Source organism: Alligator mississippiensis, chromosome 6 (genome assembly GCF_030867095.1).
Source record: "Alligator mississippiensis isolate rAllMis1 chromosome 6, rAllMis1, whole genome shotgun sequence".
NCBI classification, from domain to species: Eukaryota; Metazoa; Chordata; order Crocodylia; family Alligatoridae; genus Alligator; species Alligator mississippiensis.
The window spans coordinates 5,567,002-5,593,297 of record NC_081829.1 but is presented as its reverse complement, the minus strand read 5'-3'; the positions used below and the strand labels follow the sequence as shown (position 1 = coordinate 5,593,297).

At 54.4% G+C, this 26,296-nt stretch overlaps 3 protein-coding genes across 7 annotated transcripts; all 3 read right to left on the bottom strand.

Moving 5' to 3' along the window:
- Nucleotides 1–457: 457 nt before the first annotated feature.
- Nucleotides 458–19,556, bottom strand: DCDC2B (doublecortin domain containing 2B). Of its 2 annotated transcripts, none has more exons than XM_019498872.2 (11): nt 19,096–19,556; nt 9,879–9,936; nt 8,612–8,688; nt 8,212–8,343; nt 7,445–7,591; nt 5,968–6,007; nt 5,067–5,135; nt 4,375–4,564; nt 2,944–3,047; nt 2,364–2,426; nt 458–1,229 (listed from the first exon to the last, which is right to left on the bottom strand). In XM_019498872.2, the coding sequence occupies exons 1-11, from the start codon at nt 19,554–19,556 to the stop codon at nt 1,152–1,154; spliced, it is 1,419 nt and encodes a 472-aa protein (XP_019354417.2). In that variant the 3' UTR covers nt 458–1,151. The 2 variants fall into 2 exon arrangements, with proteins under 2 accessions (XP_019354417.2, XP_006274881.3); XM_006274819.4 differs by lacking the exon at nt 19,096–19,556 and adding an exon at nt 11,784–13,554.
- On the bottom strand, nt 13,659–18,270 carry IQCC (IQ motif containing C). The gene is made up of 4 exons (XM_019498878.2): nt 17,801–18,270; nt 16,949–17,294; nt 15,435–15,556; nt 13,659–14,603 (listed from the first exon to the last, which is right to left on the bottom strand). Exons 1-4 carry the CDS (start codon nt 17,873–17,875, stop codon nt 14,562–14,564), a joined length of 585 nt encoding a protein of 194 aa, XP_019354423.2. The 5' UTR covers nt 17,876–18,270; the 3' UTR covers nt 13,659–14,561.
- CCDC28B (coiled-coil domain containing 28B) lies at nt 18,495–23,909 on the bottom strand. Of its 4 annotated transcripts, none has more exons than XM_059729574.1 (7): nt 23,566–23,909; nt 22,208–22,296; nt 21,766–21,999; nt 21,199–21,368; nt 20,823–20,977; nt 20,600–20,622; nt 18,495–20,248 (listed from the first exon to the last, which is right to left on the bottom strand). In XM_059729574.1, the coding sequence occupies exons 3-7, from the start codon at nt 21,924–21,926 to the stop codon at nt 20,194–20,196; spliced, it is 564 nt and encodes a 187-aa protein (XP_059585557.1). In that variant the 5' UTR covers nt 21,927–21,999; nt 22,208–22,296; nt 23,566–23,909; the 3' UTR covers nt 18,495–20,193. The 4 variants fall into 4 exon arrangements, with proteins under 4 accessions (XP_059585557.1, XP_014466618.1, XP_059585559.1 ...); XM_014611132.3 differs by having other exon boundaries at nt 23,481–23,571; XM_059729576.1 differs by lacking the exon at nt 22,208–22,296.
- Between the last annotated feature and the right edge of the window lie 2,387 nt (nt 23,910–26,296).

Sequence of the window (26,296 nt, the reverse complement as noted above, 5' to 3'; positions counted from 1 at the left end):
TCTGTTAAAAATATCCTCTGTTTCATTAGAACCCTGACTGATTTCTGAGCTGCAGGGATGGTTGGGGGGCCTCTGATGGGAGCATAGTGTGAAAGGATAATGAATCACATTATATTGAGTGACTTTCTCCATCAGCTCAGAAAATAGTACCAGCAGCATCCAAGTGGAACTGTTCTCCATGAGACAGTGTTGCATAAAGGCAGTAACGGGCTATTTTCTCAGTGGCATTCTACCTCAGGGGCTTGTGTCAGATCACAACACAGTAACAAAGTGGACATACCTCAAGTACAACAGTTCTTACAGCCATCATAATTTCAGTTCTCTTCCTAAAGGTGCTTATCATCAGACACTCAGTCCCGCCTTCCTCAGGTGTCCAAAACTCCTAGTTGTGACTAGTTGCATTAAGGACTGAATACAATCCATTCCAGCCCAAGGAGTGGATACATCAGACTAGGAAAAGCTTTTCTGCCTTTATGTGTTATCAGGAAAGGAAATATATTGCTTGGGTGACTCTGGGGTTAATAAACTAGCTATTTATTTTTATATAAAGAGGTTTCCTTGATTTAGGTTGACGCTTTTTAAGAACAAGAAGAATGAGCCTTCTGGGACTAGATTTGTTATAATGCTCATCTAACAACAGTCAAATGCAGCGGTAGAAATTAACCAGGCCTGAGCACAAAAGAGCCACAAAATCATTTTAAACACAGGATCTATAATATGGAGAACATTTCCTGGCAGACATTTCAGTAAAGAAGACTTAGAACTATTATTTACAGTAAAAATAAAATAAAAATCCCAGTTCAGACAGACCAATTCCTTGACTACTGAAGCTTATAACTGTAGGCCCAACATTTCCACCTCCTCCCTCAAATCAAACATTTTAGAGAGAAGGGAGACAAGTGTTTGTGTTCAAAGAACAAGGACCTGACTTATTGTTCATGTTCCAAAACCCTTATAGTCAAGGCACTTAGTTTCAGACATGGTACTTGAACCTGTCCCCAGATTGGGCAGTGGTGTGTGGTGTTACAGGAGTCTGGAATCCAAGTGGTTTGTTATCTGCCACTAGCACAAAGAGAATGCTAACTTCTCCCGCTTGCATCACAGCCACTTCACATGCTCTTCAGCTCTCACTTGCAGAGGGAATGCGTCTTTCAGTTTGCTTCCGCCTCTGAGTCGCTGGAATTGTTTCGTGTTGTCAAGGCCTTCTGTGATCTGCGAGTGGTCCCAGCCTTTTTGCATTTAAAAACAGAACACACAGGTGATTTGTAATGTAACTAATATACTGGTTTATACTGGTTACTGTTCTGTTCCAGCTCTCGTGGGTGTACTGCATGATCTTGTACTTCTCTGTACCTTAGTCAGATCGTTCTGAAATGGGTCTTAGTCCTCCTGTGTGCTAGGTAAGAATCAAGAGGATAAATAATTGTACAGCACTTGGAGTCAGCAGATGAAAGGCCCTTTAGAATGACGGCAGCAGGCACGGGGGCAGCTGAGTTGTTCTCTTTGCAAGGAGCTGCTGCTCCAGTCTCCAGGATAAATACAGAGTAGAAGGCTTCACATTCACCCAAGAGTGCTCAATAGGCAGTTCTTACTTAGACCCAGTCCCACTGAAGATCAAAGGTAAAACTCCCAGAGATGCCAAAGGAACCACCAGGTCCCTTCCTGGCTAGAATTACAGTGTAGCACAATGTGATTAAATACTTACGGAAAATGCTTAAGAAACAAGCTTTCAGATTCATTTCTTAGCCATAAGTTCCTGCATTTTAACTGGGATTTTAAAGACAAAGCTTCCAGACCCTTAGTTAAATAGTTTGTATTTGTAACCGATCTGTGCAATCAGTTCCGCATATGTAGTCAGATGGGCAAAGCCTGGAGGCTGCCATCAGCCCTGGGAACATCAGCACAAATTTGCTGCCTCGCCTGCACAATGGGAACGGTTTGTACTTCCTTAACTGAGCTGCATCCTGCAGAGACTTGGCCCAGGCAGTCACCGCTGTGCGCGAAGCCTCGCATGAAATGCTTGTTGCACAGACTGCATCACTTCAGAGATTAGGGCAGCTGGATAGTGCACTGTGCATAAGTGCAGGCCAGAAGCTCAGCCACCTGTGCTGAATGCCAAGATCCAGCCACTTCTGCAAATCACTTTAATCTGATTTTACAGCAGAAGCTGGAGAAGACGGAGTAGGATAGCTGCCTGCAGTAGGTGCTATTACAGAGCTCTGTCACAAGAGGGCAGAGAGCAGGTAAGAGTCTCCCCACAGCAAACTGTTACCAGGGGATGGAAATGAACACAAAACACTGACATTAAACACACACCTCCTCCCCTAATACTGAATACACACGCGTGCCCCTGTTCTGAGTACCTTTGTCTGAGGAGTTGGCCTATTTTTGGGTAGAACTTCCTCTTCCACAGTCTCTGCAGCACTCTGGAGAAGGAAGAAAATGAAGGTAGCATCAGGGAAACCTTATCTTTCCTTTGGAGAATTTCTGACCTCTCACAGTGTAGCAGAAAGACTTCTCTGATCTCACAAACATCTCAGACCTATAAATGCAAATCAACTGGTGCAATAAATGGAGCTGTTCTCTGGCTTCAGAAACTCCCCTGGGCAGCTGCGTGAACATGTCTCAAGGGAAACTGTAAGAATGCCCATACAGTCAAGGCTAGAGCTCAGCTTCAGGCAAGGTACCTAGGCCATCACTATACTGTTGATTCCTCTACTCAGTTCTCAGATTCCAGCTCTGGCTGGTATTGCAGAGAGGAAAAGCTTCTTTCTACTGATCATTTGGAAGGGCCTGTTTCCCTGGAAGGCAAATCTCCTGGGACAGCAATTCCTCTGGTGCAAGAGACAAAGTCCAGGGACTGCACAGCAGCCACAGAGCCTGGGACACTTCATCGCTTGGAAGAGAAGGGACCTAGCTTTTCCCCAGAGTTACACCTCTTACTTGGTCCACAGGCAGCTCCACCATCGTGTGCTCGTCCTCTGCCACTTCCCGAGCCCCTCGCAACTCCTTTCTTGGGTCTTTCACTTTATAAACACCTCCCTCTTCTGTGAGGAAGCAAAAGGAAACATTTAGAGTGGGTTTCACAGACCCTTGCTCTGGTTGAATGCTGCTCAAGTGAGAGGAGCAGCATTGTCCAAATTTGTGTTGTGTTTAAGTTGATACCAGAGGACTGGACTGTGGCATGGAGGCCACAGGAGCACCTGAAAGTACTCCGCATAGCACCCTGTAGGGGTCAGGGACCATAAAGGGGCTGAGCAATGAGAAAACAGGCTGGCATGGGTCAGGATCCCAGGATGCTGGGTGCTGAGCAAGCAGCCTTGCTCGAGTCTGGGACCCCAAGGGGCTGAAGAGCCTGAGAAGGGCAGGACAGGGCCCAGAAGCTGAGGACAGGGGCAGGGGACCTAGGCTGAGGGGGGCACAACCAGAGAAAAGAAGCTGAAGCCAGAAAGGCTGAAGCCCCAAAGGTTAGTGGCCTGAGGGGGCCCCTCCAAAGTGACCAGTTACCAAGGCATGGGCATGACTACAGGAGAACGAAGGCTATGAATGCAGCCTCCAAGGCACTAACAGGGCCAAGAGGGTCACAGTGGGAGTACCCTAGGGGGCAAAAAGACTGGCTGATTGAGAGCTTGGGGATCACTCTAGGACCTTGGGGCAGCCTCCCTATACTTCATAAGAGACATCCAGGCGTGGCAGGCAAGGTTAAGGGAGGGTGCCCTGAGACGCCCGAGTGGGGTAAGAGTCACAAGGCCACCAGGGAGCATTGCAGCCACCCTTGGGGCCACGACATTGCTATACCCACCCTCCAACAATGCATGCCTTTTGAAACTACTCTAGTCCTTTTGATCCCTTGGGCTCAGGCCTTTTCCCACACTGACGCCATTTCTCAACAACTCTCCAGTGTTTGCCAAGACATGGCTTATCTCAAGCCCTAGTGTTTCTTTCCCACTTTTTCTCTTGCAGTCAGCTATTAAACTGCACCGAATACGTTCGGGCAGTAATGGTTAGTCGTCCCACAGCAGCTCGGCCTCTGACAGCTCCTTCCCGGGGCTACTGCCAAGAGCTCCGGCACATTAAATAAATAATAATTTAAGATAGTTTAATTTGCTTCCCAGTGTTATGCTTTTAAATGTTTGCATGTAATACAGTAGCATCACTCCAGATAAGCCTGCAGAACTTTGTCTTGATTCAGGTCTCCAGAAGAGAGTCTCACTCATGGAGTATTTGTTGCTGGGGATGAAGGAAGTTGAATTAAAATAGCATCAACAATATGTCATTGTCTCCCTTGAGCACTTCCAGGTTGGACCTATTGCTCCCTAGCATCAAACTAGAGCCATTCCCTATAACTTTGAAGCACACGTGGGACTCCTTTACCTTGATCAAGCCAGTGTGGGGTGTTCCTGTGGCTCTTCTTATTTTGCCCTGCACGGGCAGGTTTGGCGTGGAAGACTGACTCTTCCTCCCTGTGTGGATATCTCCTGGCTGGCCTGCATACCATCAGGGAGGGAACAGGGGTCTCGTCCTTCTCTGCAGCTCCTGTGGACTGCACCCTGCGGCTGTCCAGCTGAAATCGATATTCACAGCAGACAACTTAATCCAACACAGCTGGCTCTTTTTAGGACCCAGGCAGCTCTCAGAAGATGCCAGCTCATCACTTTAACTAATTTCTTGACTGCAGAAAAAAGTACTAGAGCAATTCTGCTGCTGCAAGGAACTCGGAAAGCTGACAACAGGGCAGGGTGGTTTTGACGTTCTGGAGCCCTACTGGGAGTCTCTGGGTTTGTTGTGTGAATTATACGCAGCTGTTCACACGCCTAATAGTGTAAATTAATATTTACAGCACCCTTAAAAGGATCTCATGGTACCCCAGGGTGCCACAACTCCCCAGTTGAGAATCCCCAGCCTAATTAGGAAAATTCCACAGCACAAGTGACAGAGACCCTGGACCATCTGCCCACATGCCTCGGCCGTGACTAGTCAAATGCCATAACATCAGCCCTGAAAAGTACGTTTCAACAAAACCCTCTGGGTGACTCGAATAGCAAGGGTCAGGCTGTAGCTGATACCTGTTGTGGAGGTTCGAGGAGGGCAGAGTCACTGGCTCCGTCCTGGGAAGTGGCGTGGAATTTACTAAACTGGGGAGGAGAACAGAGAAAGTTACAACAAGGGGAATGAGATGGGGACACAGGCCTGGATTTACTGGGGCAATTCCAGCCTTCATGGGAGCATTCAAATGAGTCCCACTGCTGCAGCTGACATCTCTGTATAGCAGCTTCCTCATCCCAAGAGCTCTCCTGCCCTTGCCACTCTGTATTGTCAGAATGGATTGGGTTTGTCCCACCACTGCTCCTACCCCATATCACTGGATCCCATTCTCCCCCCAGATGGGGTTCAGTGTAATCCTATTGGTGTGACCCACCCTTGTACCAGAATTTCTACCTGATCCCCAGTCCTCCTCTTTCCCCACAGTTCCCCAATCCCCCACCCACTGCTCCCTTCACCATTGCCATGTTGTAAGCTCAGCTCGGACATGGGCAGGTGTCCACATGCAAGAAGTGGTGGTATACTGGAAATCATTCACTTCTGCCAGCCCCTGGTGTATTGATCAGCCCAGAATGTGCCTCAAAAGCCGGGGATCAACGTGGTGTGTGGAGGTGATGCTTGAGCAGAGGGATGCCAGCGCAGAGAAGGTAGGACTGTGCAAGCTTGGCTGGTTACAAGGAGCAGGGACAGAGAGCGGATACACTGGGACAGCTAAGGGGGAACAATGCTACTACCAGTATATGGAAGAAAGAAAGGAATGGAAAGGTAGTGGCTTCCCATCAGCTGCTATAGCCAATAGCCAGACAATATTGCATTGGCCCAGGCAGCTTTCTGCTGCATCCACTCCTTCAAATGTCCGTCTAAACAGAACAACCCTCGGGCTGTAGCACCAAGGCAGCAGCTTATAAAAACTAAGCCACTTACCCCTTTATTGTGGATCCCACGCCTGTTATTGGGATGGCTCCTGCGACACAGAAAAAGCAAGATCTCAGCATGTTAAGATCAAGAGTATTTAAAGAGGCAGAGGACTGGTAGGGTGTGTGGGGGGGTGCATGTGTGCAAAGTTGCACTTTAAAAAAAATATATATATATACACACACACACAGAGTATCTAGCATAAAACTTTCCATCACACACCTTAAACCACATTAAGAAACCGTGCACCCATTACAATAAATGCACCCGCTCCCCTGCAACTCTGCACACCCACTCACTTCCCTTCCCTAACCCAGTCGCAGTCCCCACAAACAAGTTAAATATGCCTCCTGACACTGAGCACAGTACTGGCGAGAGCCGTGGAGGCTGTTCTCCCCAGACCAAGTAGACGATGCACAGCAATAGCCCAGTGAGTCTCAGCCCTGCCCAGAGGGGGACCTCATGCTGCAGGAAACATTCAGTCCCTTACTTCCCTGCTGGGTTTGCCAGCAGGAGTGACAGGCAGTGCGATTCATGATGTAAAAACTCATTTTGCTCCAAACGTTTCCACCATTTGTTTCCCATGGGCTGTCAAGCAGCCAGTGAACAACTGAAAATGCACTTAGTTACTGCTGAGCTGGACTCTTCAGAAGACAAAAGGCTCCATAGGCTGCTGCCAACCCCAAGCCAGCCAAGACGACTGATAGCAAGAGCCAACACACATTCTTGCTGGGGAGCTTGAGCCACCTTCATGCTTCCTCCGAATGCTGGCAGGGAGAGTTACTGGATGTGATCAGAACAACCAACTCCCAGTTCTAAAAAGCTTAATAAAGATCAGATTCTTTCCTTTGCTCCTCCCCTATTTCTATCATTGTCTGGATAACCAGACTCCAAGTTCCCAAACACGTTCACAGGAGAACCCAAAGCAGGAACATATTCAAGCATTTATGTCCCAGGGTTCCCAGAGTAGATTTGTCAATGGGACATGAACATGTGGCAATAGCTGTTTGTTCCCTAGGTTTAAATCATGAACAATTCTGCAAGGGGAGGACAGACTATGAGCGTTTGGTTCCCAAAGTTTCCAGCCAGTGCTCTCAGACTTCCCAGGCCAGGCTCTAATCGTGCTAAGCCAGCGCTGCTGGAAATCCTTGATATTTGACATCTTTCTTTTAAATGATTTTGGCCCAGGTGTGGTCTAGTGGCAGGTACTGACTTTGACAGTCCCTGTTTGTTGGTGCCCAGCCTTTTTCAGAGCTGCCAAGTGGCTGTAGTTCCAAAGCCCTGGATGAAGCAACTAAGTCCATGGGCATCTCAAACTGGGTGCTGAGAAGTCACCTGGTTTTGGAGACTGGGACATACATGTTTTAATTTTTGGAGAAATAAAAACAGCCATTGGTCCTATTATTTTCCCTTCCCCATTTGCTCCCGTAAAAGATTACTGTTAACTTCAGCACCAACATCGAGTCCAGGGTCCCTGCCTACTCACCAGAACACCCTCTGGGCAGAATTTTCAGGCACCAGCAGTTCAAAGTAGGGCAGGTTTTTGTACTTCTCAGCCCCCACAGCCACGTAGTAACCGCCGTTCACCAGCTCCTCACCGCTGGACACTGCAACTCCATCCAGCCTGCAGAGCCTGCAGGGAGAAGGTGACAAGAACATTAGGAAGAGCATCAGTGGGATAGGTGAGGGGTAAGGAGGAAGAATGCAGAAAACGAGAGAGAATCCTCTCCGGACCTCAAGCGGTGCCCAGCTGGCTGGCAGCCCAGGCGGGGGTGGCGCAGGAGTGCAGGCTCTGGACAAAAAAAAAGGATCAGTCCCCTCGGAGCCCAAGCACTGAGCCAGTTTGGGCAGTGGCAAGAGGCACGGTGTCCTCTGGGAGCGTGGGCTAAGTTTATCGCAGGCTCCAAGTTGGTAGGGATCAGCGTGGTATTTCAGAGTTGTCTCCAGGTGTCAGCAAACCTTTATCTTAATCTATCTACTCTCCAAACTCTTGTCCAACACAACCCGCCACCCCCAGCATGAATAAAGCATAACAGAAAGGAAAAGGATTTGCTCCTCCTCGTTCCCACGTGCTCACCACACACCCTAGCCCTCACACAGGCCCTTGGATGAGCTCCAGGGCTACAGGGCAGATCAGGAACAGAAACAGGTGAGAGCCCAGCATTGCAATTCAGCCCCCTGCTACATCTCCTCACCTGGGGCCAAACAGCCGCGCGGAAATTTGAGCCGACGGTGCCGTTTCTGAGGACTCACCTTCGGACAGCTCCACTGCGAAGGCTGGCTTTCTCCGTCACCAGCCCCAGGACAGCATCCCACTCCAGCAGGGTGCTCTTGGAGAGGAGCAGGCGGAAAGGGGGGCTCAGCAAGTCGCCGTTCCGGAAGACGCTTCAAAAGATCCAGATGCGTTTGCATGAGCCTGTGCTCCTACTCGTGCTTGCAGCCCCGCGCGCACGGCGGTGACTCCTTTAGGGCCCCCAGCAGCTTAGTCTGCACGTCAGCAATGCCAACAAGCAGCTGATGCTCGGTTTGTGCACGCTGGCGCTGCAGGGCTGTCACAGCCTCCGGTGGCGGAGCTCCTCAGGCCGCAAAGCATCCCCCTCCTCCAAGCCCCCAGAGACTCTCTGCTCCCCAGGGCCCCTTGAGAGACACTCACTGGATCACACAGGGCAGATGGGTGGGCTTCTGCCATCGTGCCGACACGGTCAGCTTCTGGGGAGCGATGGGGTGGACCTGGAGGCCAAGTTCACCACACAAGCACGTCACGCATGCCTTGCAGGTCTCTGCCCTCCACCCTCGCAGCAGGGCCCCAACCAGGTGGCACCTCCTAACTTGGCTCGTGGTCCCCGTGCTGCTAGGTGAGGCTTGTTGTCAAACAGCCAAGCCTGGGAGAGGCTCCATGCAGGTGTCAACACAACGGGTTGGCATAGCCGGGCGCATTGTGGCGTTGCCAGGGGCAAGGAGCCCTTGTGTACAGATCGGGCTCGCGGTGCTAATGAGGGAGAGGGACTGCACGTGAAACAGCACTGTTGCCCACGTGACATCCCATCGACTACCGTCCTGCTGGGGCACACGGCTGCCTTCAACCTGAGCATTTCTGTCCACTGCCACCCCCCTCCCCTGCTCCTGAATGACTCAGGCTTGCTGTCCTCCCCCAGCTTGGGTTAGGACGGGCTGCTCAGTGCCATTACTGCTTAAAGAGCGGGGAGCAAAGGGGAAAACAGACCATCGAGGCCATGTCTAACCACAGCCTGCTCCTCGTTCTGACAAACGGTGTCCTCACAGGCTGCGAACACTTGGGAGAGATCAGCAGGAGAGCTCCTCTCCCCTCCCAGCGCTAGCTCCTGGGTGTGTAGACTGTCACCTCCACAGGCAGATCTCTCAGAGAATCACAGAAAATCAGAGAAAATGAGGGTTGGAATGGACCTCAGGAGGTCACCTAGTCCAACTCCTGCTCCAAGCAGGGCCAGCCTCAATAGATCATCCCTGCCAAGGCTTTGTCTACCCGGGTCTTCAAAACCTCTAAGGATGAAGCATCCACCACCTCTCTGGGTAACCTGTCCCAGACGTTTTTAGTGAGAAAGTTTTTCCTGATGTCCAACTTCAACTTCCCTTGCTGCAGCTTGAGCCCATTGCTCCTTGTCCTGTCATCTGCCACCGCTGAGAACAGCCCAGCTCCATCCTCTTTGGATCTGCCCTTCAGACAGTTGAAGGCTGCTCTTACCAGCACCCAGCCCTGCAGTCAGCCTTGTACAAAAACCAGCCCCCAGAAAATGTCGCCCCATTGTCGGCTAAGCAGCAAGCATCCTAACCCCAGACCTCGCCTTCTGCTGGGGGAACAGGCTCACAGTGATGAGGCCTAGCTGCAGCAGCTATTTCAAGACAATTGCACACATGCACACCCCACCCTAAAAGGGACTCACCTTCATGCCATTTTTCTTCCTAGCCCCACTCAGGTGCTTCAATCCCCGACTTAAATAGCTGTAAAAATGGAGAGAAGATAATTAACACACTCCCAGGCCACGTTCCCTGGGGCACCATGGCATGGTGGGAAGGCCGTTACCCCGAGAGCTAGCACAACTGGAGTTTTAGCCCCTGGTTGGGTCTCAAGGTGAACAGGCCAAAGATAGGGGCCAAGCAAAAGTCAGGCAACTGGTCCCCTGGATTGGGGGCTCGGCAGCAGGCCAAACTACCCCTGTAAAAGAGAAAAGGACAGACCTTAAGCAATGTCCTATTCTTGCCCCAAATATTTGATTACCCAGGAAGGATCTGGATTCACACACAGGCACAGCCACACTGACCCGTGTCCTCTGAGCAGCCAATGTCTGGCAGGAAAGCTTCCTTTATACAGAATAAGCTTTAAATCCCCTCACTCTGAGCAGTCTCAACAGCATGGATCAAACTGAAATTTGGACAGCTGGAGCTCTGGGCCACACTGCAGCTCCTGACTTGTTGAAAGCGGTCACAAGAGACCCTGTACACGGAGGGTTCACTACTTCGGTACTCAGTAGCACCAAGGACAGGGACGCTGTTAACCAGTCTCATCACCCCTGCGAACATACCTGAGCCAATTCACTTGGAAGGCAACAGCAGCTTAGCTTTGCTTGCACTTGGGCCCTTTAGGTGCCACGTGTTGTTGTAGGCTTCCCACGTGGCTATTAGAAGTGTATTTTAGCTCCTTTTCGCCTTTCTACCTCATCTGCTCTCCAGGACATCAGCTGGGATAAGAACCATTACGCTTAAAATTCTCGACCAACAGAGAGTTCCCGGTTCCCCGGCAGAAGGCATTTGCGCCACGTCACATCCCCCTCACCAACTCCACGTTTTAACCTTTGAGCCCAAGGCTCCAAGCATTTCAATTAATAACGCTCAAGTTTCCTCAGCAGAACTCAAAGTGGGCTTATGGGGCCAAATTCATCCCTGATGAAATGCCACGGACGAGTTACAACAGGAAGGACCCTGGCCCAGCATGGTTTTAGTTCCTGTTTGAATGTCTCGGGGCCATATGAAATTTAAGGGACCCAGCAGAACGGGGACAACTCATCAGAGAGGGGCACAGGTAGGGAAAGCCGTGCTGGAAATTGGTAGCACAAAGCCCCGACTGTCCCTGAGTGCTGCACAACAGAGATGCTTCGCGGATCACTACAACCCGGCGAAGAACGTGTTTTTTCAGTTGATTATTTTCAGCTCATTCTTACAAGCATATCGGCTGAAAAAAAGAAATTCCCCTTACCAAATGAAAAACCACTCCCACGTACGCGTCAACCCTCAGCTAGTGCATCTGCAAATATTTACAACAGAGCCCGATAAGTAAAGGCATGGCAAACAGCCAGACCTTGCCTTTCCCAGCTGCAGGGCTCCATTGACAGGCTTTTTAAAACCCAGAGTATTAAAAACATGACTGCCGGCTCCCCCGTGCGATTTAGAACAGGTGGCCTGAAACGAGCAGGTAGAGCAGAAAGTGGACATCAAGCTATTGGCACAGAAAGCAAGCAGCATTAGGAAATTTCAACATACTCGTGGCTGCAGCTAAATGCCCTTTGATAGAGGACAGGGAATGAAACGGGCACACGGGGGTTGTGCGGGTGTCAGCAGGACCCTGGGAACCTGGCTGTGCATCCACACAGACCTAGAACGGTCGTGTTCCTTGGCCAGCGGTCCTGTCAAGTAAACCCAAGTTTGTGCCCCTCAGTTCACCACCGCCAGACGTCTGGCTGGGCTGGCCCAGCACCAGCCACCTTTCAAAGCGTTGCCTGCTTACAGGTGCGCAGTGACCCCCTTCCTTCTTGCCTCCTCCCTTATTCCACCTGGAGACCGAAGCGACTCACTCAAGCCTCTTGAACCGCTCGAAGCCGGCTGCCACGTACTGGCACCCGTTCTGCAGCTCCCCCAGATCTGTGACCCGGTGGCCCTGCCGGGGGGTGTAGATATTCCTCACTGCCACGGGTGCGTGGATGGTGCTGGTGACCTCGTTCAGAAACGCTTCGAAGGTGAGGAACTGGCGCTGGTTGACCACAAACTTCCTGCCCTGGAAGAAGGGGTCCCCATTGCGATACACCACCACGTTCTTGGCAGGAGGCGCTAGGGCTAATCCGGTGGAGCTCATTCCCCGTGGACCACCCACAATCCACGGATCATAAAGCAGCAGGATGACCTGCACTGGGCAAAGCGCAGAGGAGGAAAACCCCTGGAGTCCTGTGCAAAACACAAGCACTTGCTGCCTGGCTGCCTTTGTGCTCCCGTCCCTTCTCGGAGCTGCTTTCTGAAAGTGTCTCTGGCTGTTTCCATGGCTGCAGGCCCAGCCAGAGCAGAGTGCTTTGTGGGCTGGGCTGGCCTGGCCTGGCCGTGTCACTCAAACTGGGAACAGGAACCGCACAAATACCGCTCTCTTGACTACGCGTGACCAGAGCAGAAGGCTCCTTTGCAGCCTGACAGCCTCCAAACTGCAGGGAACCGGCTTGCCCAGGAGAGCAGTTACAGCCATCCACCTCTCAGGCAGGGATTTCAATCCCATCCATGGTGGGAGTGTATGAAAAACTCACTGCCCATTTCTGATCACTCCATGGTCTGTGTGACAGAGGTGGCAGGTCTCAATCCACTGCCCCATTGGCAAGTGTCTCACCAGCCACATTACATTACATGGGCTCAAAACCGGTCCCCAGGAACGACAGGCCAGTGGTTACGCCACTGTAGCCTTTGCTACAGAGCACCCAGGCTCAGTTCCACCTGCCACAGACTTCCTAGGTGGCCTCAGGCAAGTCACTTGGGTTTCCTGCATCTCCTTTTCCCATATTTAAAGGGGAATAAGGATTCCCTGCTTCCTGGGGGCATTGCGAGAAGCGCTCTAAAAACACGGCAAGGTGACTAGGTATATGAGGCTAACAGAGGTCTGAGCAGTGCCGTCAAGAGGAGAGGCCCAGGAGTCTGCATTGTCCTTGGTTGCTTGCACTAGTTAAGGGGATGAGACAGAGGAGCTCAAGCTCACATCTTTCAGCAGCACAACGCTCCAAAGAATGTAGAAAGAAACAAAAGCTTTACATGCATCCCTGGCTGAAGATGGCTGCATCCCACACCTCGGCGCAGAGACTCAGGACGTCAGCCTGTTTCCAGACATCCCTGAAACAACCCCGTTCCCCTCCCTGTCACTCTTCCCCCTACCAATAGAGCAAAGCAGTGACAATTTCCACCAGTGGCATCAGGGCATTTAAACTCCCTCCCTCTGCTCTGAGTGCCAAATCCTGACCCTGCTGAAGTCAAAGTCCCATAGACCTCAGCAGGTCAGAATCGGGCCCAGAGACGTTCAGATTCAGGTGGGGCCAGGTGATGCAATGCTGAAATGCGTCTGTATTGACATGGGACAGCCTGTACTGAACAGATTCACTTCTAATAAAGAGGCTGGAGTGCGTGTGCTGCTGAAAGAAAGGAGCGTGAGACCGCGGCGTGGTGCCCAAGCTCCAGCTTGGTTCCATGGCAGCCTGTCAGCCCAAGAAAGGGTGATCAGGAGGACACATTCAGGGCAGCACCCAAAAGGTTTATCTATTCACTTTGCAAATTGCTTAGAGCCTGCAGACATTTCCTGCAATATATCCATTGCCACCTGCCCACTGCCAGCGTGATGGGCTACAACCTTGGTTAGGCTCTACGTGGAAGGTCTGTGTAAGGAGCCAGGCTACCATCAATCAGAGGCAGATGTGGAGACAAGACACTGGAAAAAGAACGTTTTATTCAGGAACAGACTTGGGAAATAAGTGAACATGTTCAGGGACTGGCAGAGGATGAGATCATACATGAATCATGCATCTGGTTGCATGACTGCACACGGAAGGAAGATGCAGCGAACCAAGTGCTAAGGGCCTGTGGCATGAAGTGGAGCAGCACAGAGAAAAATCCCCTTTCTGCCATACATGAGGGATCTGGTGGATCATAGCAGAGGCAGCCAAGCCTACCGGGGAAAGCATCCACACAGACAGTATGGTCTGTGTACACAGCGCCAACCCCCCAGGCCATGCTCAGCTGCTCAGCCAGTGGAAGTTCAGTCTGAGGGACAGCTGCTGAGTTTAGCCATGGAGACCACCACAAAGCTCCAGGGTCTTCAAATCTTGGGAACAGAGCCCTGGTCAATGGGAGGCTGAACCTTCCCAAAGTGTGCAGCTCAGCCAGCTAACACAACAGGGGCTTAGAGTCAAAAGTACCCCACTGCCTCCCTGCAGCTCAGTGCGACCTCAAACCAGTGGCCAGGCATTTAGAGAGCGGGACCTTTAAAACCCTGCCACAGCATCCCTGCCTTGGATTCACCCTAGAGGCTCAGGTGGAGCCAGCAGAAGCAGACTTCCTCCAGGCTGAGCACTAGCTCCTGCAGAGTTCAGCTCTCACAGCAAAGGCACAGGTTTAAAAGAAGAGTCTTCATTGTCACGTTCCTCATAACCAAAGCCAATCCCAAGATCACTGTGCCAGGCAGCCCCATTGCACTGGAGCGAGTGCTCTCCCGGGTGGTCGGACTTCCTGCAGATCAGCCAACAGTTACCCTGCTCCTGCAGACAGGACACAGTCCAGCTGGCCCCAGAGAACATCCTTCCCCAATGGGACACAACCACTGGGATGGCCACTTATCTCTCAGGAGCCCCCAGCCTTTGTTTCAGGATCAAGTACTACAAGACAAAAAAGTGAGGGGGAAAAAAAAAATCACCTGCTATTGTTTTGGGGCTGGCAGCATTTGAACAAGGAGAGTGTTTGTCTCTGCAGACTCCTCAGAGCCCTGTGGAGCTGTCACATGTGATGGGAAACGCTGTCTTTAGAAGGATGCAACCGAGGCTTTAACAGCTAGATCTAGGTACCTCCCTCCCTCTAACTGCCTCCCAGAAACAGCCTGGACAGTTCAGATTCCTGCATCCAACCCACTGCTCTGCTACTGCCCTGACCATGTGACCGTGGCATGTCACTGTACCTTAACATTCAATCCAATTTGTAAGGCCCTTTAAAGACAGGGGATAGAAGGCACAATGTGCACATTATTTAATCATCATGCCTTTAATCACCCAATTACTGCTCATTCATATGCATAGTTGGAGGCACAATGCAGTGTAGCATGTTTTTCGCAAACCTTCTGTGACAAAAGGTATCCAGAGAAATGATGCGAACAGGCTGTGCAGTGAGTACTGCATCAAAACAATAGTGACGTCTTTTGAACAGCCCTACAGCTCACCACAGCCAGCTCTCCATTTAATTAGCTGAGGCTCAGAAATGGAAAGCAATTAGGCATGTACAAAGCATTTTCACCTCCTGGAGAGCAGAGCAAATGTGCCACCATCATCTGACCCAACTCTTAGGGGGGTACACTTTCAGCGTTCAAATCTAAACTCCACAGGAGCAATTAACTCTGCATTACAGCTCCAGACACCAGGCAGCTCCATCCAGCATTCTGAGTGTGCGCACATGTGCACACCCACCCACACAATCAGAAGGAAAGATGAGGCTCTTACATTCTTACGGCTTGCAATAGCTTGCTGCAGCCACAGCATCTCCATGGCCAAATGCTTTCGGTAGCGCTGGAGCTCAGGTAGCATCTCAGGCAGCTCTTTCTCCATGCTTCCGAATGAAAGCTCTGCACAGAAACGGAAGCAGGAGCGATTATAGCCACCAACAGCACCTTCCGTGTTCCCATCACACCTTGGCCCATCCTTGGAGCCAGATTTGGGTGCAAGAGCCTCTCCCCAGATCCCATCCCCAATCCCAGGGGAGCTGACTGTTTTGCTACAGCAAACAGTAATCTGGCCAGCCACAGTGGTGACCTTCTCACTGCTGTTCGTGGCTAAGTCAACACCTTCTCACAGTGAGAAGAGTCTGATCATATCCTCCAACTTATCCCCCCCACCTCCTTCCCCAACCTCCATTTCTAGGCAGCTCTGTACCAAGCACTTTTGAACCCATCGCTTCTACCGAACGACGGTTCTGGTCTGTGCTAGTTTAGATTCTCATCCTGTCCTTCTCACTTCATCATTGAAGAAAACGTGCCATTAACCAAAGCAGATGTGCACAAATCTAGTGCAAACCAATTAGGAACGTTAAATTCTTGTGCAGCTCTCAAAGGATGCAATATGCAATCACTGTCCTTAAACTGCAGTAAAACCAAAGAGAAGTTAGTCAGCTCCCCTGCATGGCTTCTGCTGGCAAAGCAGGACAGATGCATCCGTTTCCTTAACCTTCTGGCAATGTGAGAAGCTGTTCGCTTTCTAGCCTCTCACAGAGGAAAACAGAGAAACTACTTTCTTTAACAACCTACATTACAACTCCAAAGACTTACACAGTTCTTGTTCTTGACTTTGCTCTCCCCCAAAACAGAGACAGTGAATTTGAAAGATAGGTACCTGTCTGGAATAGACTTTCTAGTTTGTTTGTGCTCAAAGACCTTGCAAAAAAATCCTCTATCATGATCTTGACCTTCAGCTTCTGAAGACAGTGGAACCCCCACCCAACCACCACCGCTGTCCCAATGGAACAGATGGCAGGAAATTTATACGGACAAAGGTTCAGCTATTAGAGCACTTTTTCCCTTGCAAAAGAGACTCACTGGAGGCCAGAACCTGTGTGTCGGAGAGAGGTGGGTTGGGGTTCTAGGAGACACGTGGAGCCACGTGATCCACGCAGAGGCTCTGGGCAGGGGTCCGGAGATGCAGTGTGCTTTGCTTTTATCCACACACACAGTTAAATCACTCAGAGCAGCACCCACTGCTGCTAGCAGCCATCAGCAATGGGTAACTTCCTACCATAGACAAGGTCATGGGGAAAACAGACATCATTTCTGCTGAAGACCCAAGGAAGAGACTCCAAATGGAGTCTGCTGTACCCAATTCTAGACTCAAGTGTTTTTCTGAGGCCTTTTGTCTCCTCAGGAACCTGCTTCAGAAATACAAGTGTTCTGCTGGGCTACTCAGCTAGGCTGGACAGATTCGGAGTGCCTGGCTGTGCACTTTGCACATTGACTCTGGTTTCTTACCCTGGCTGGCTCTGGCAGACCCGGTCTCCAGAATGGTGCTGCTCCATACAGAAGACACGTTGCTACAGTTCTTCCATTCGCTGCTCTCCCCTGGCAGGCTGCAGTCCAGCCTGGTGGGTGTCTCTGCCTCAGGCTCTGGATTCAGCCTCGCTCCATCAGCACCACTCCCCGAGGGCACCTCCTCACCTTGCAGCTGGCCTGCGGGGTTTGTGATGCCCCGAGAGTCACAGTCCTTCTCTGGTTCTGAAGTCTCCAAAGGATAAAGTTTCTGCTGCTCTTTATCGGTGGCACTCTGGTCTTCGGATACAGCCTCTTGACCAATTGATCGCTTTGCTTTCACCTGTTTCTGGAGAAACAGGTTCAAGAAGTGAAACAGTCGTAGAGGGAATCAACTAGCGGAAATGCCCAGCAAGATCAGGCTCTTCCTGGCACGATGCTTCTTGCAGCTGGGGATCTCCACCAACGTGGTCAGTGGACAGCAGCAGCTAGGTCAGGCAGAAGCTAGAGTTGCACCTAAGCTTTCATGAGCAATAGCTGACTTTGTCTAGTAACTGCAGAACCCGACTGTGTCCATACCAGGATTGTAAATGGCTGTGGTTTGGGGAATAGTTAATTGTCTGCGTTTAAGCTACGCTTTGGGTTTCTTGTCTTTTATAGAGTGTGATAAAAAGCCACCACGTACATGTACCACAAGCCAACGAGCCTCCAAAAGCCCTTCTTGGCACAGCAGGGATTTCCTGCCCAGAGGGAAGAGCTGCAAGTCCCTGGCACCCTCTGTACTCAAACCTGTGGTTAGCACACGGTCAGACGCCACGTACAATAGGTGTTCACCTCGCGCTCAGCAGCCCCTACCTCCTGAAGAAACATGGGCCTGGGTAGGAGGCCGCCTTTCCACTGCAACAGATCCAAACCCCCTTCGATCTCCATGACAGCGCGCTCATATTCCTCCCGCAAGCGTCGAAACCTCTTCCTCACCAGGTAACCTCGGATGTGCGCCTAGAGAAGAGAGACAGAGCTCCCCGAGTTCCCACCGCGCTACAGGCAGAGGCAGAGCCGAGCCTCCTCGTCCGACGGCCTCCGATTAAAAATCCCATTACGCAGAAGGGAACTTAGTTCCCTTCTCTCTCCCTGCTGAACGTGACACGGACGCGATCACTAGTGAAACCCAGTCCTCGATGCTGCTGGGGGTGGCGCTGCTATCGAAGCCCCCAGTTCCCATGGTGGCTGCGCCCTGGCCCGAAGGACCCGCCCGAAGGAACTTTTTTTATTATTATTATTATTACTGATTATAAAAGTTCCAAGACATCAAGTAAACTCTTTTGCGCCCCCCCAATCATCTCACGGCCGACGTCCAGCTGTGCACCCCGCAGGCCCCAGAGCAAGCCGGGCGCCCCACGGGTCATTCCACATCCTCCTCTCGAGCTTCCCCCCAAAACCGCCCTCTCCGGAGGGCCCAGCCTTGCCCCGGGCCAAAGCCGGCCCCGCTGGCGCTGCGCCCTCACAACCCAGCCAGGCCGGTGTAAGGTACAACAAAACAGAAACAAGCTCCTAATTAGTCTTCTTTATTATCGAAAGGATTGTTCTGACCACCCGTGGAAGCAATAACAGCAAAGTACCGACAGTCGGCGGCGAACAGCGGGCGCTTGGCCTCCGGCGCAGCGCGCGGGGCCGTGACCTCCGGCCCCGGGGGCTCCCGGGCGGGCGGGTGGGAAATTTGGCAGCGGGGGGGAAAAAAAATCAACCCCCACCCCCGCAGGGCACAGCCGGACCGGGGGCCCCCGTGGGCTGGGCCGGGCCCGCGCAGCGCGCCAGACGGGGTCTGCTGGGGAAGAGGGTCACACGGCGCCGAGACGCGGCTACCGGTCTGTTATCGCATCATAATAGAAGGGCCAGACGCTGTTTTGTGTATCGTTGTCATCGCATATGACATCATACCGGATTCTAGGACGTCATGGCATGTGACGTCACAACGGGCCCTCCTGCGACTGCCAGGTAAAGATATTGGAGGCGGGGGGGGGGTACAACAGACACGTGACAGTGACAGTGACGTGAAGCCCCCCAGGGTCGCATCCCCCCACCCCTCCCTTTGACTCCGTGACGTCAGCGCGCTGCTGCCCGTGTGAACGCTCCGCTCCGGATTAGCCCACCTGCAGCGCCGCCGCCGCCCCGCGCAGCCGCTCCAGCTCCTGCTCCATCGCTGCTGCCCCGGCAACCGGGCGCCGGCTGATGGCGTCATCACGGAGCGACACGCTGCGCCGAGGGGCAGGGCAAGAAGGCCGCCCCCACCCCGCCCGCGCTGCGGCGCCCCCTGGCGGCGGGCGGGCGCGTGGCCACCCTGCAGGGACCCGGGCCCAGCGCCCTCGGGCATCGCCCCGGGGTGCCGCAGCCAGGGGGACGCCGCACCCCCACACCCCCCGGGGCACCCTGGCCCCCGCGCCCAGGGAAGGGCCCGGCAGCGGTCCCTGCTCCCAGCCCTGTGTTTGGGTGAGGGGCAGAGGCCGAGGCTGGGGCCTGCGGGAGCGCCGCATCCAAGCTTGCTCCAAGTGGTTTGCGCCAGCCCGCACTGGGGGATACGTCCCCAAAGCCCCTGGAAGGGGCAGGGGCGCATCCAGTGCCTGGGGCCAGGCGGGGCACCGAGCAGGGGCCGGGGGCAACCCTGGGATCGAGCCCCTGGAGCCAGACTGACACCTCCCAGCGGGGCCCCAGGCCCGACTCCGGCTCCCTCGCGCCGCGCCGCGCTGCACAGCGAGCGGCCGGGCGGGCGGGCAGTTGCACCTGCACGTCTCCGACCGCTCTGTACAAAGGTTGCTGAGATTCATTCGCCCTGTTTTCAAGAGGGGGGAAACTGAGGCACAGAGGTGACACGTCTTGCCCAAGGTCCCAAGGGAGCTGGTGAGAGATGGAGGAAGAGAGCCCTGCAGTCTGGCGCCTCCTTTCCTTCCTGTAAAGACTTTCCTTACTTGGACTGCGTTGTAAAGTTCCCGCTCCAGCATCTGACCTTTTCCACTACTCTAGAAATGCTGGGTTTGGACACCGACTACTTGAAAGCAAGCCCCCCCTCCCCCCACCCCACCCCACCCCCCAAACCCCTCCTCTGGGGAGCACTTCCCTTTGACCCCCTCCTTCTCTAGGCAGTTCGCAGGTGGCAATGCAAGTGGGGGGCCCAGCTGGTGCAGGCCTTGCCCTTGGCTCCAAGACCCTCCCTAAAGCTGCTCCCTGCTGCGCGGGGCCGGCGGCCTCATCACTCAGGCCGTGGAAGCGTCCTCCAGGTCCGAGTTCTCCGCCAGGTGCAGCTTTTGTCTGGGTTGTGCGTTAAGGAACAAGCCAAGAACTGATTTGCAGTCCTGGGACTGCTACATCTGCCAGAGACTGTGCCCCAGGCCATCCCCGGGGCAGCCCCCAGCACGTGGAGCAGCAGAGGCTCTACTGCCCTTCACCAAAGGCTTGGGAGGGCGCATGCCAGCCATGCACAGGGCAGAGGGAAGACCCGCATCTTACCACCTCTGCTGTGGGGGGTGTCGCAGCAGAGAGGGGAGGAGGGTCGCAAAGCTGGTTCCCTCTTCCCTTCCCTGCCTGTGGAGCAGCCAGCTCTGCAGATACGAGCTGCCCCCAGCGGGATCCTTCAGCCCACCTCGTCCAGCAGCAGGATACATGGAGTTGCTGAGCTCTTCCAGCTGGAAAAAGGGGAAACAGAGTCACCCTCATCCTGATGCAAGCAGCAAAGATCAAGGGGACAGGGCTTAGCCGGGCTCCAAACAGCAGTACGAAGCACTGCGAGTATTATCAGCACCAAGGCTCCGTGGTGCTAGACGCAGCACAGAGACTGGCCCTGCCCCAGGCACCAGGCAGGGGGCTCAGCCCGTGAGGCACTCACATTGGTCAGCAGCTGGTCGAGGTTCCTGTCAGCCACCGTCTTCTTTTGGTCCTCGGACAGCTCCTCCACGCAGACGTCCAGGCTGAAGTGCAGGCGCGCCAGCTTCTCCTGCATCTCCCGCACGTGCTCCAGCTGCTCAAAGGAGCACTCCTTCCCTGTGCCCGGGGAAGCAGCCCCATGACACTCAGCCCCAATAGCCCTCCCTGCACCAGAGACCAGCTCCCTGCTCCCCCCTGGGCCAGGCATCTCACCGCAGCCAGCAGGAGACTCCTAGACCAGCCATGGTGCCAGTCCTGGCCTTTTGGGTGCTGCAAGCAAGACCCATCCCACAGGGCCAGGCATTGGTGCCATGTCCCCCCCCTGTATGCCTCCTTACCGAATGCCTGCAGCTTCCCTGAGTGGAAGTCATTGAGCAGGTTCAGGAGGCCGCCCTCCATCTCGTACACGTCCGAGACATCCGTCAGAAAGGTGTGCTGCAGCGGGGGCCCCAGTGCCACCCCTGCGCCACCCCCCGGCTGCGGGGCACGAGGCTTCTCCTTGTTTACCCTGCGCAATACACACAAACCCTAGCGTAGCTTCTCCAGGCCCAGAACCAGCCTCCTAGCGGGGTCCTAGGAGCTCTCAGCTCTCCCCTCCCAGGAGCTCAGGCCAGTTTGCCAACATATATCCCAACTTGCCAGCCACACTGGCCCACACGGCTGAGCCTGGACATGGCTGTACATGCCAGGGCAATACACTGGCCTCACCTTGGTGGCCATATCTCCCACTCATGGCCACTGCAACTACCACCTCCTTGCATGTAGAGCAAGTGGCTGCTGTAGCAGAAGCAGGCGCAGAGCAGGTCCATGGGGCAACGGGCCCCAGGTTTGACTGCTGCAGGCACAGCATGTGCCCAGCCCCGGCCCACGGACTGGGAGCCAGTGGCACAGTCCCCAACACTGACCTCTTGAACTTGGCCCTCTGCTTCGGTGAGGGCAGGTGAGGCAGCCCCAAAGAGAAGGTGGCGCTTTTGCTGGTGGGGACAGGCAGCTTGCGCAAGCCGCCGGCAGGGGCAGACTGAGCCAGGCAAGCCTTGGGGCTCCTCTTCTTCTTCTTGTCTTCCATCCTGAGAGCTTGACAGCCAGGCTGAGGCTGGGCTGAGGATCGGTGACACCCGGCAGCTGTGGGCCTCTGGGCACTGAGGCAGAGAGACACTGGTCATACAGGAAGCAGACCCCCTGGTCTTCAGCCCCTTCTCCAACATGGAGCTGCTCCAGTATGGATGTGCTAGGCTGGGGGTTTCCACCTGTCAGAGCCTGCTTTCTGATCAGCCCCCCTGCCCCAAAGCTTCCTTTCTAGTCAAGCCATCAGGATTGGGGCAGGCAGAAACCGAGACTCGTTTTTACCTTGGGGCCAGGGGCCACTAGGAGCTACGGTGCCAGCTCTGCGTCACTTGGTGAGAGGTGCAGTCTGGGCACTTTCCCTGCCCTGATCTCTGCAGGTGGGGACATAAGCCAGTTACTTGGGGTTTTCCTCCCTGACACCTTGTACAGCACGGTGAGCATTTGAGAAAAGAAAATCCCATTTCTGAAGGGCTGGATCCCGAGGCCTGAGCTGCACAGCATGGCTTCCCACGGCAGAGCTCCCATTCAGGAGCTGGCACCGCACTTTCCACCAGCTGGAGACTTGGCCCACAACAAGGAAACCACAAAAAGATCAGGCTGCAAGGAGATGCTGCCGGCACAGGGAGGATGGGCACTGGGGGAGGAAACAGGCTCTTGGGTTTGCTCCTGCTTTGTTAATCCCCTGAAAGGGATTTTGCACCTGCAGGGCAGGATGTTGCTCATCTAGGACCCTTCGCACAGCAGCCCCTTTCCTATCCCCACCAGCTGTCTCCAGTGGAGCGTGGGCATCCCTAGGGGCAAAGCAGGGGCAGGGCAAAAGTCATGCACATCCCCCCAGCCTGTGCTGGGGGTATCACACCCGGCAGGGAGATTAGCTCCATCTCCGTGACCCATTTAGCATTCGATTCAGCCAGGGGCTAGTTAGTGCCAGCTGCCATGTGTTAGGTAAAGGCCCCCTGCGGACACCGCCAACATCAGCCTGCGTTTGGTGCCCAGGATGCCCATCACTGGCTGTGTGGCGCTCATGCACCCTCTAGGCCGTCCAAACCTGGCAACTTCAGGGCCAGGATCCTGGCTTTGCAGACTCCCACGGTACCCAGCCCTGCTTGCTAAGAGTTGGGTCAGGGTCTCCGGGTTTACCCCCAATTTGGCCGCTCCCAGGACCACTGGGCAAGGTCCAGCAAGCCCAGCCCTGCAGGACCCGCATCCCGGGGGTCTCTTGAGCGGACCTCCTGCCACAGCCGGACTGCTCCGAGCCCGGCTACCGCCCAGGGAGGCGGGCATGGAAAGGGGCTGGGAGCCCCGCGGCGCAGCCTAGACGGCGAGTTTAGATTAACCCGCTTAAAAAGCCACCAAGCCGCTTCCCTGCCGGCTAGCCCCAGCCTGAGCGCCCAGCCCGGAGGTGGCGGGCCGGCGGGCTGCGGGAAGGGAGGCCTCCCCGGGCATCCCCCCGACACCTGCGGGGGGGGAGGAGGGAAGAAGCGGCCCCTGCCCCAGTGCTCCCCCCGCCCCCCATCCAGCAGCGCAAAGCCCGCCCGCCGCCGCTCGGTGGAACCTTCGCAACGTCAACGTTCCACCATGGAACCTTCGCAACGTCAGCCTTCCACCATGGAACCTTCACCGCCCCGCGGGAAACTGACCCGAGCCGAGCCGAGCCGAGCCGAGCCGCCGGAGCCCGGGCAGCAGCCGAGCGCCCGCCTGCGGCGCCGCGTCAGGAGCGGCCCGGCCCCGGCCAGGATTTGCATTTAAAGGGGAATCGGCCTTGCCTTCCCCCCCCGCCCCCGGCTCGAGGCCGAGCTGATCACGAATGCGCGGCCCGATGCTGGTTTCCTGCCGGTCACTGGGGTCTGGCTTTGGGGCGAGGGGGTAGATGCGGGCTCCGCTGGTCCATCGGTGCAGAGCAGGAGTGAAGCCAAGGTCAAAGCCAAAGCCTGTGCTGGCTCTTTCTCTTGCACAGCGGCAGCCAGGCAGGACCGGCCCGCTCGCAGCAGCCCACGCGCCCGTGGCAGGGGCCGACGCCCAGGCAGTCCCTGTTTCCTTGCCGTCATGGCCACACGCTGCGTTGAATCCTGGCAGCAAGGTGCCAGCCAAGCCACAAGATCAGTTAAGAGTCCAGGCTGCTGCCGGGCCTCGCAGGCTTGTCACCCCGACAGGAGCGTGTCCTTGTAGCCCCTGCTCCCGGGGTGCTGAGATACGCTTCCTCTCGCTGCCGGCCTGCCAGCCCGCTCCCGGATTGTCACCCCTCAAGACACAACCCCCCGAAGGCAAATGCACCATCACTAAGCTCCGTCCGGCCAGGGGCTGGTGGTGGGAGAGGCCGTGGAGTCGCCGTCGCTGGAAGCCAAGCGCTGGCTGGGACAGTTCGGACAGCCCTGTCCTGCTGTGAGCAGGGGATGGGACTAGACGACCTCCTGAGACCCCAGCCCTATTTTCCTATGGCTCCTTGCTAATAACTTCATTACACCATTACCATCCCCTACAACAGGGCAGGGGGTTAGCTTTTGAGCTGCCAATACTGAACTAGGGACTGAGGAAGACAGGACTGAAACAGGAGCTCTCAGCACAGGCCCCTGCGCCCACAGGCAGCTGAAAAATACGTGCGCTCCAGAGCGACATGCTTATATATCCCAGCGCTCACCCTCCTGGAAACGTGGCTGTGCTGCCAGTAGCCATGTGGAGTAGTAGGAACATATGTCGGTGCTTTCTGTGTTTACTCTGAGTTGTAAGTTGGTGCTAGACTCTGCTAACTCGGGGATCCCACTGAATTTTTTTTATTAAAATCTCTATATATAATAATATACATACACATACATACATATGCACACACACATACACACATCCTTTATCACAGACTTCCATCACACCTTCTTTTAAAACCACTTTAAGAAACCCGCACACCCATTACAATAACGGCACCCACTCCCCCGTGCCCCCACACACCCACCCTCTGCCCTTCCCTAACCCAAACGCAGTCCCTTAGTCCCGGCCCCGATGTGGGCTTTCCCTTCTCAGTTCATTCTCGGTCCGTGTCGCTGTTGCTTCCACTGCTGCTGATCCTGTTGCTGTCCCCCTCGCTGTCTCCAGCTCCAGTTGTGTCGTTGTCCCCTTCGTTCTCCCTGTCCACTCCCCTTCCCCGACCTGTGCCACGTGTCCCTTTTCCAGGTGGAGTTGGCTGCATCCTCTCCCACCACCTTCTGGGAGTAGGACTGGAGTCTGCTCAGAAACATTTTAACACAGTCCGTTTGCTCGAGCTTAACGTGACTGTACACCAGGAGGTTCCTGCGTTGCCACAGGGCGCTCCTGATGCAGGACACAACCTGGTCGAAGTGGGGTGTCTGGCCCCTGATGTTTCGTCAGGTGTCCGTACAGCACCGCCTCCCTTCTCATCAGCCTGACTCCTGTCACTTCCTCCAGGAGCCGGCTTACCTTTTCCCACGCTCCCTTGGCATAGGGGCAGAGCTGCAGGAGGTGGTCCCTGGGAGTATGCTGTGAGCGATGAACCAGGTCAAGTCTCTGTGGTCTTTTCTTAGGTCTTTGTGGATGATCCGGTGCCAGACGGCCTGGCAGTCATTATCCGGGAGCAGCTCCACGGTGGATAGCTTGTCTCTGTCTCTGCTTGCCTTCTGTATCTTCCTGTGGTAGGACATGGTTTCCATGCTTTCCTTCTGTAGCCCGTACTTGCTCCAGCATTTGTTCAGCCCCCGCAGAACCAGCTCCATGGTACACGATCTCTCTCTGGCTGGAGCGTCTCAGGCAGTGACCTGTAAAATACTTGGCAAGGCAGGCTCTTTTGGTTGCTGGCCCGGTCGCCAGCTTGCAGATCTGGCTCATGTACCGTGCCCACAGGAACAGGTAGTTGTCTTGCATCCCTCTGCCCCTGGCCTGTTTCTTCTTGCACAGGGTCTTCCTTGCCACCTTCTCCATTTTGGATCCCCAGAAGACACACACGGCTCTCTGGATTCTGCGGGTGACACACTCGGGGAAGACCAGTGTGGTGTACAGAAGCACTGGTAGCAACACCGCCTTCGTGAGCGCCACCTGCCCCCGCCATGGAGAGGTGGCACGTGTGCCACAGACCCAATCTCTGCTTCACTTTGGCCTCCTTCATCTCCCAAGCCCTCCTTCTGCTCAATGTGAGTCAAACTCCACCCCAAGGATCTTGACCCCCTCATGGGAGACTGACTCCAGGTCCCCGAGCTCGCCCACGGCCAGGCAGGTGCTCTTGCTCCCATTGAGCTTGGCCCCTGCTGCTGCCTCCTAGATCTGTGTGTGCCACAGAGCTCTCTCTACTGCACACTTATTCCGGCACAGGATGGTCAGGTCGTCCATGTAAGCCAGGACCTTGGTCTCTTCCTTGCCTCCTCCAGGAAT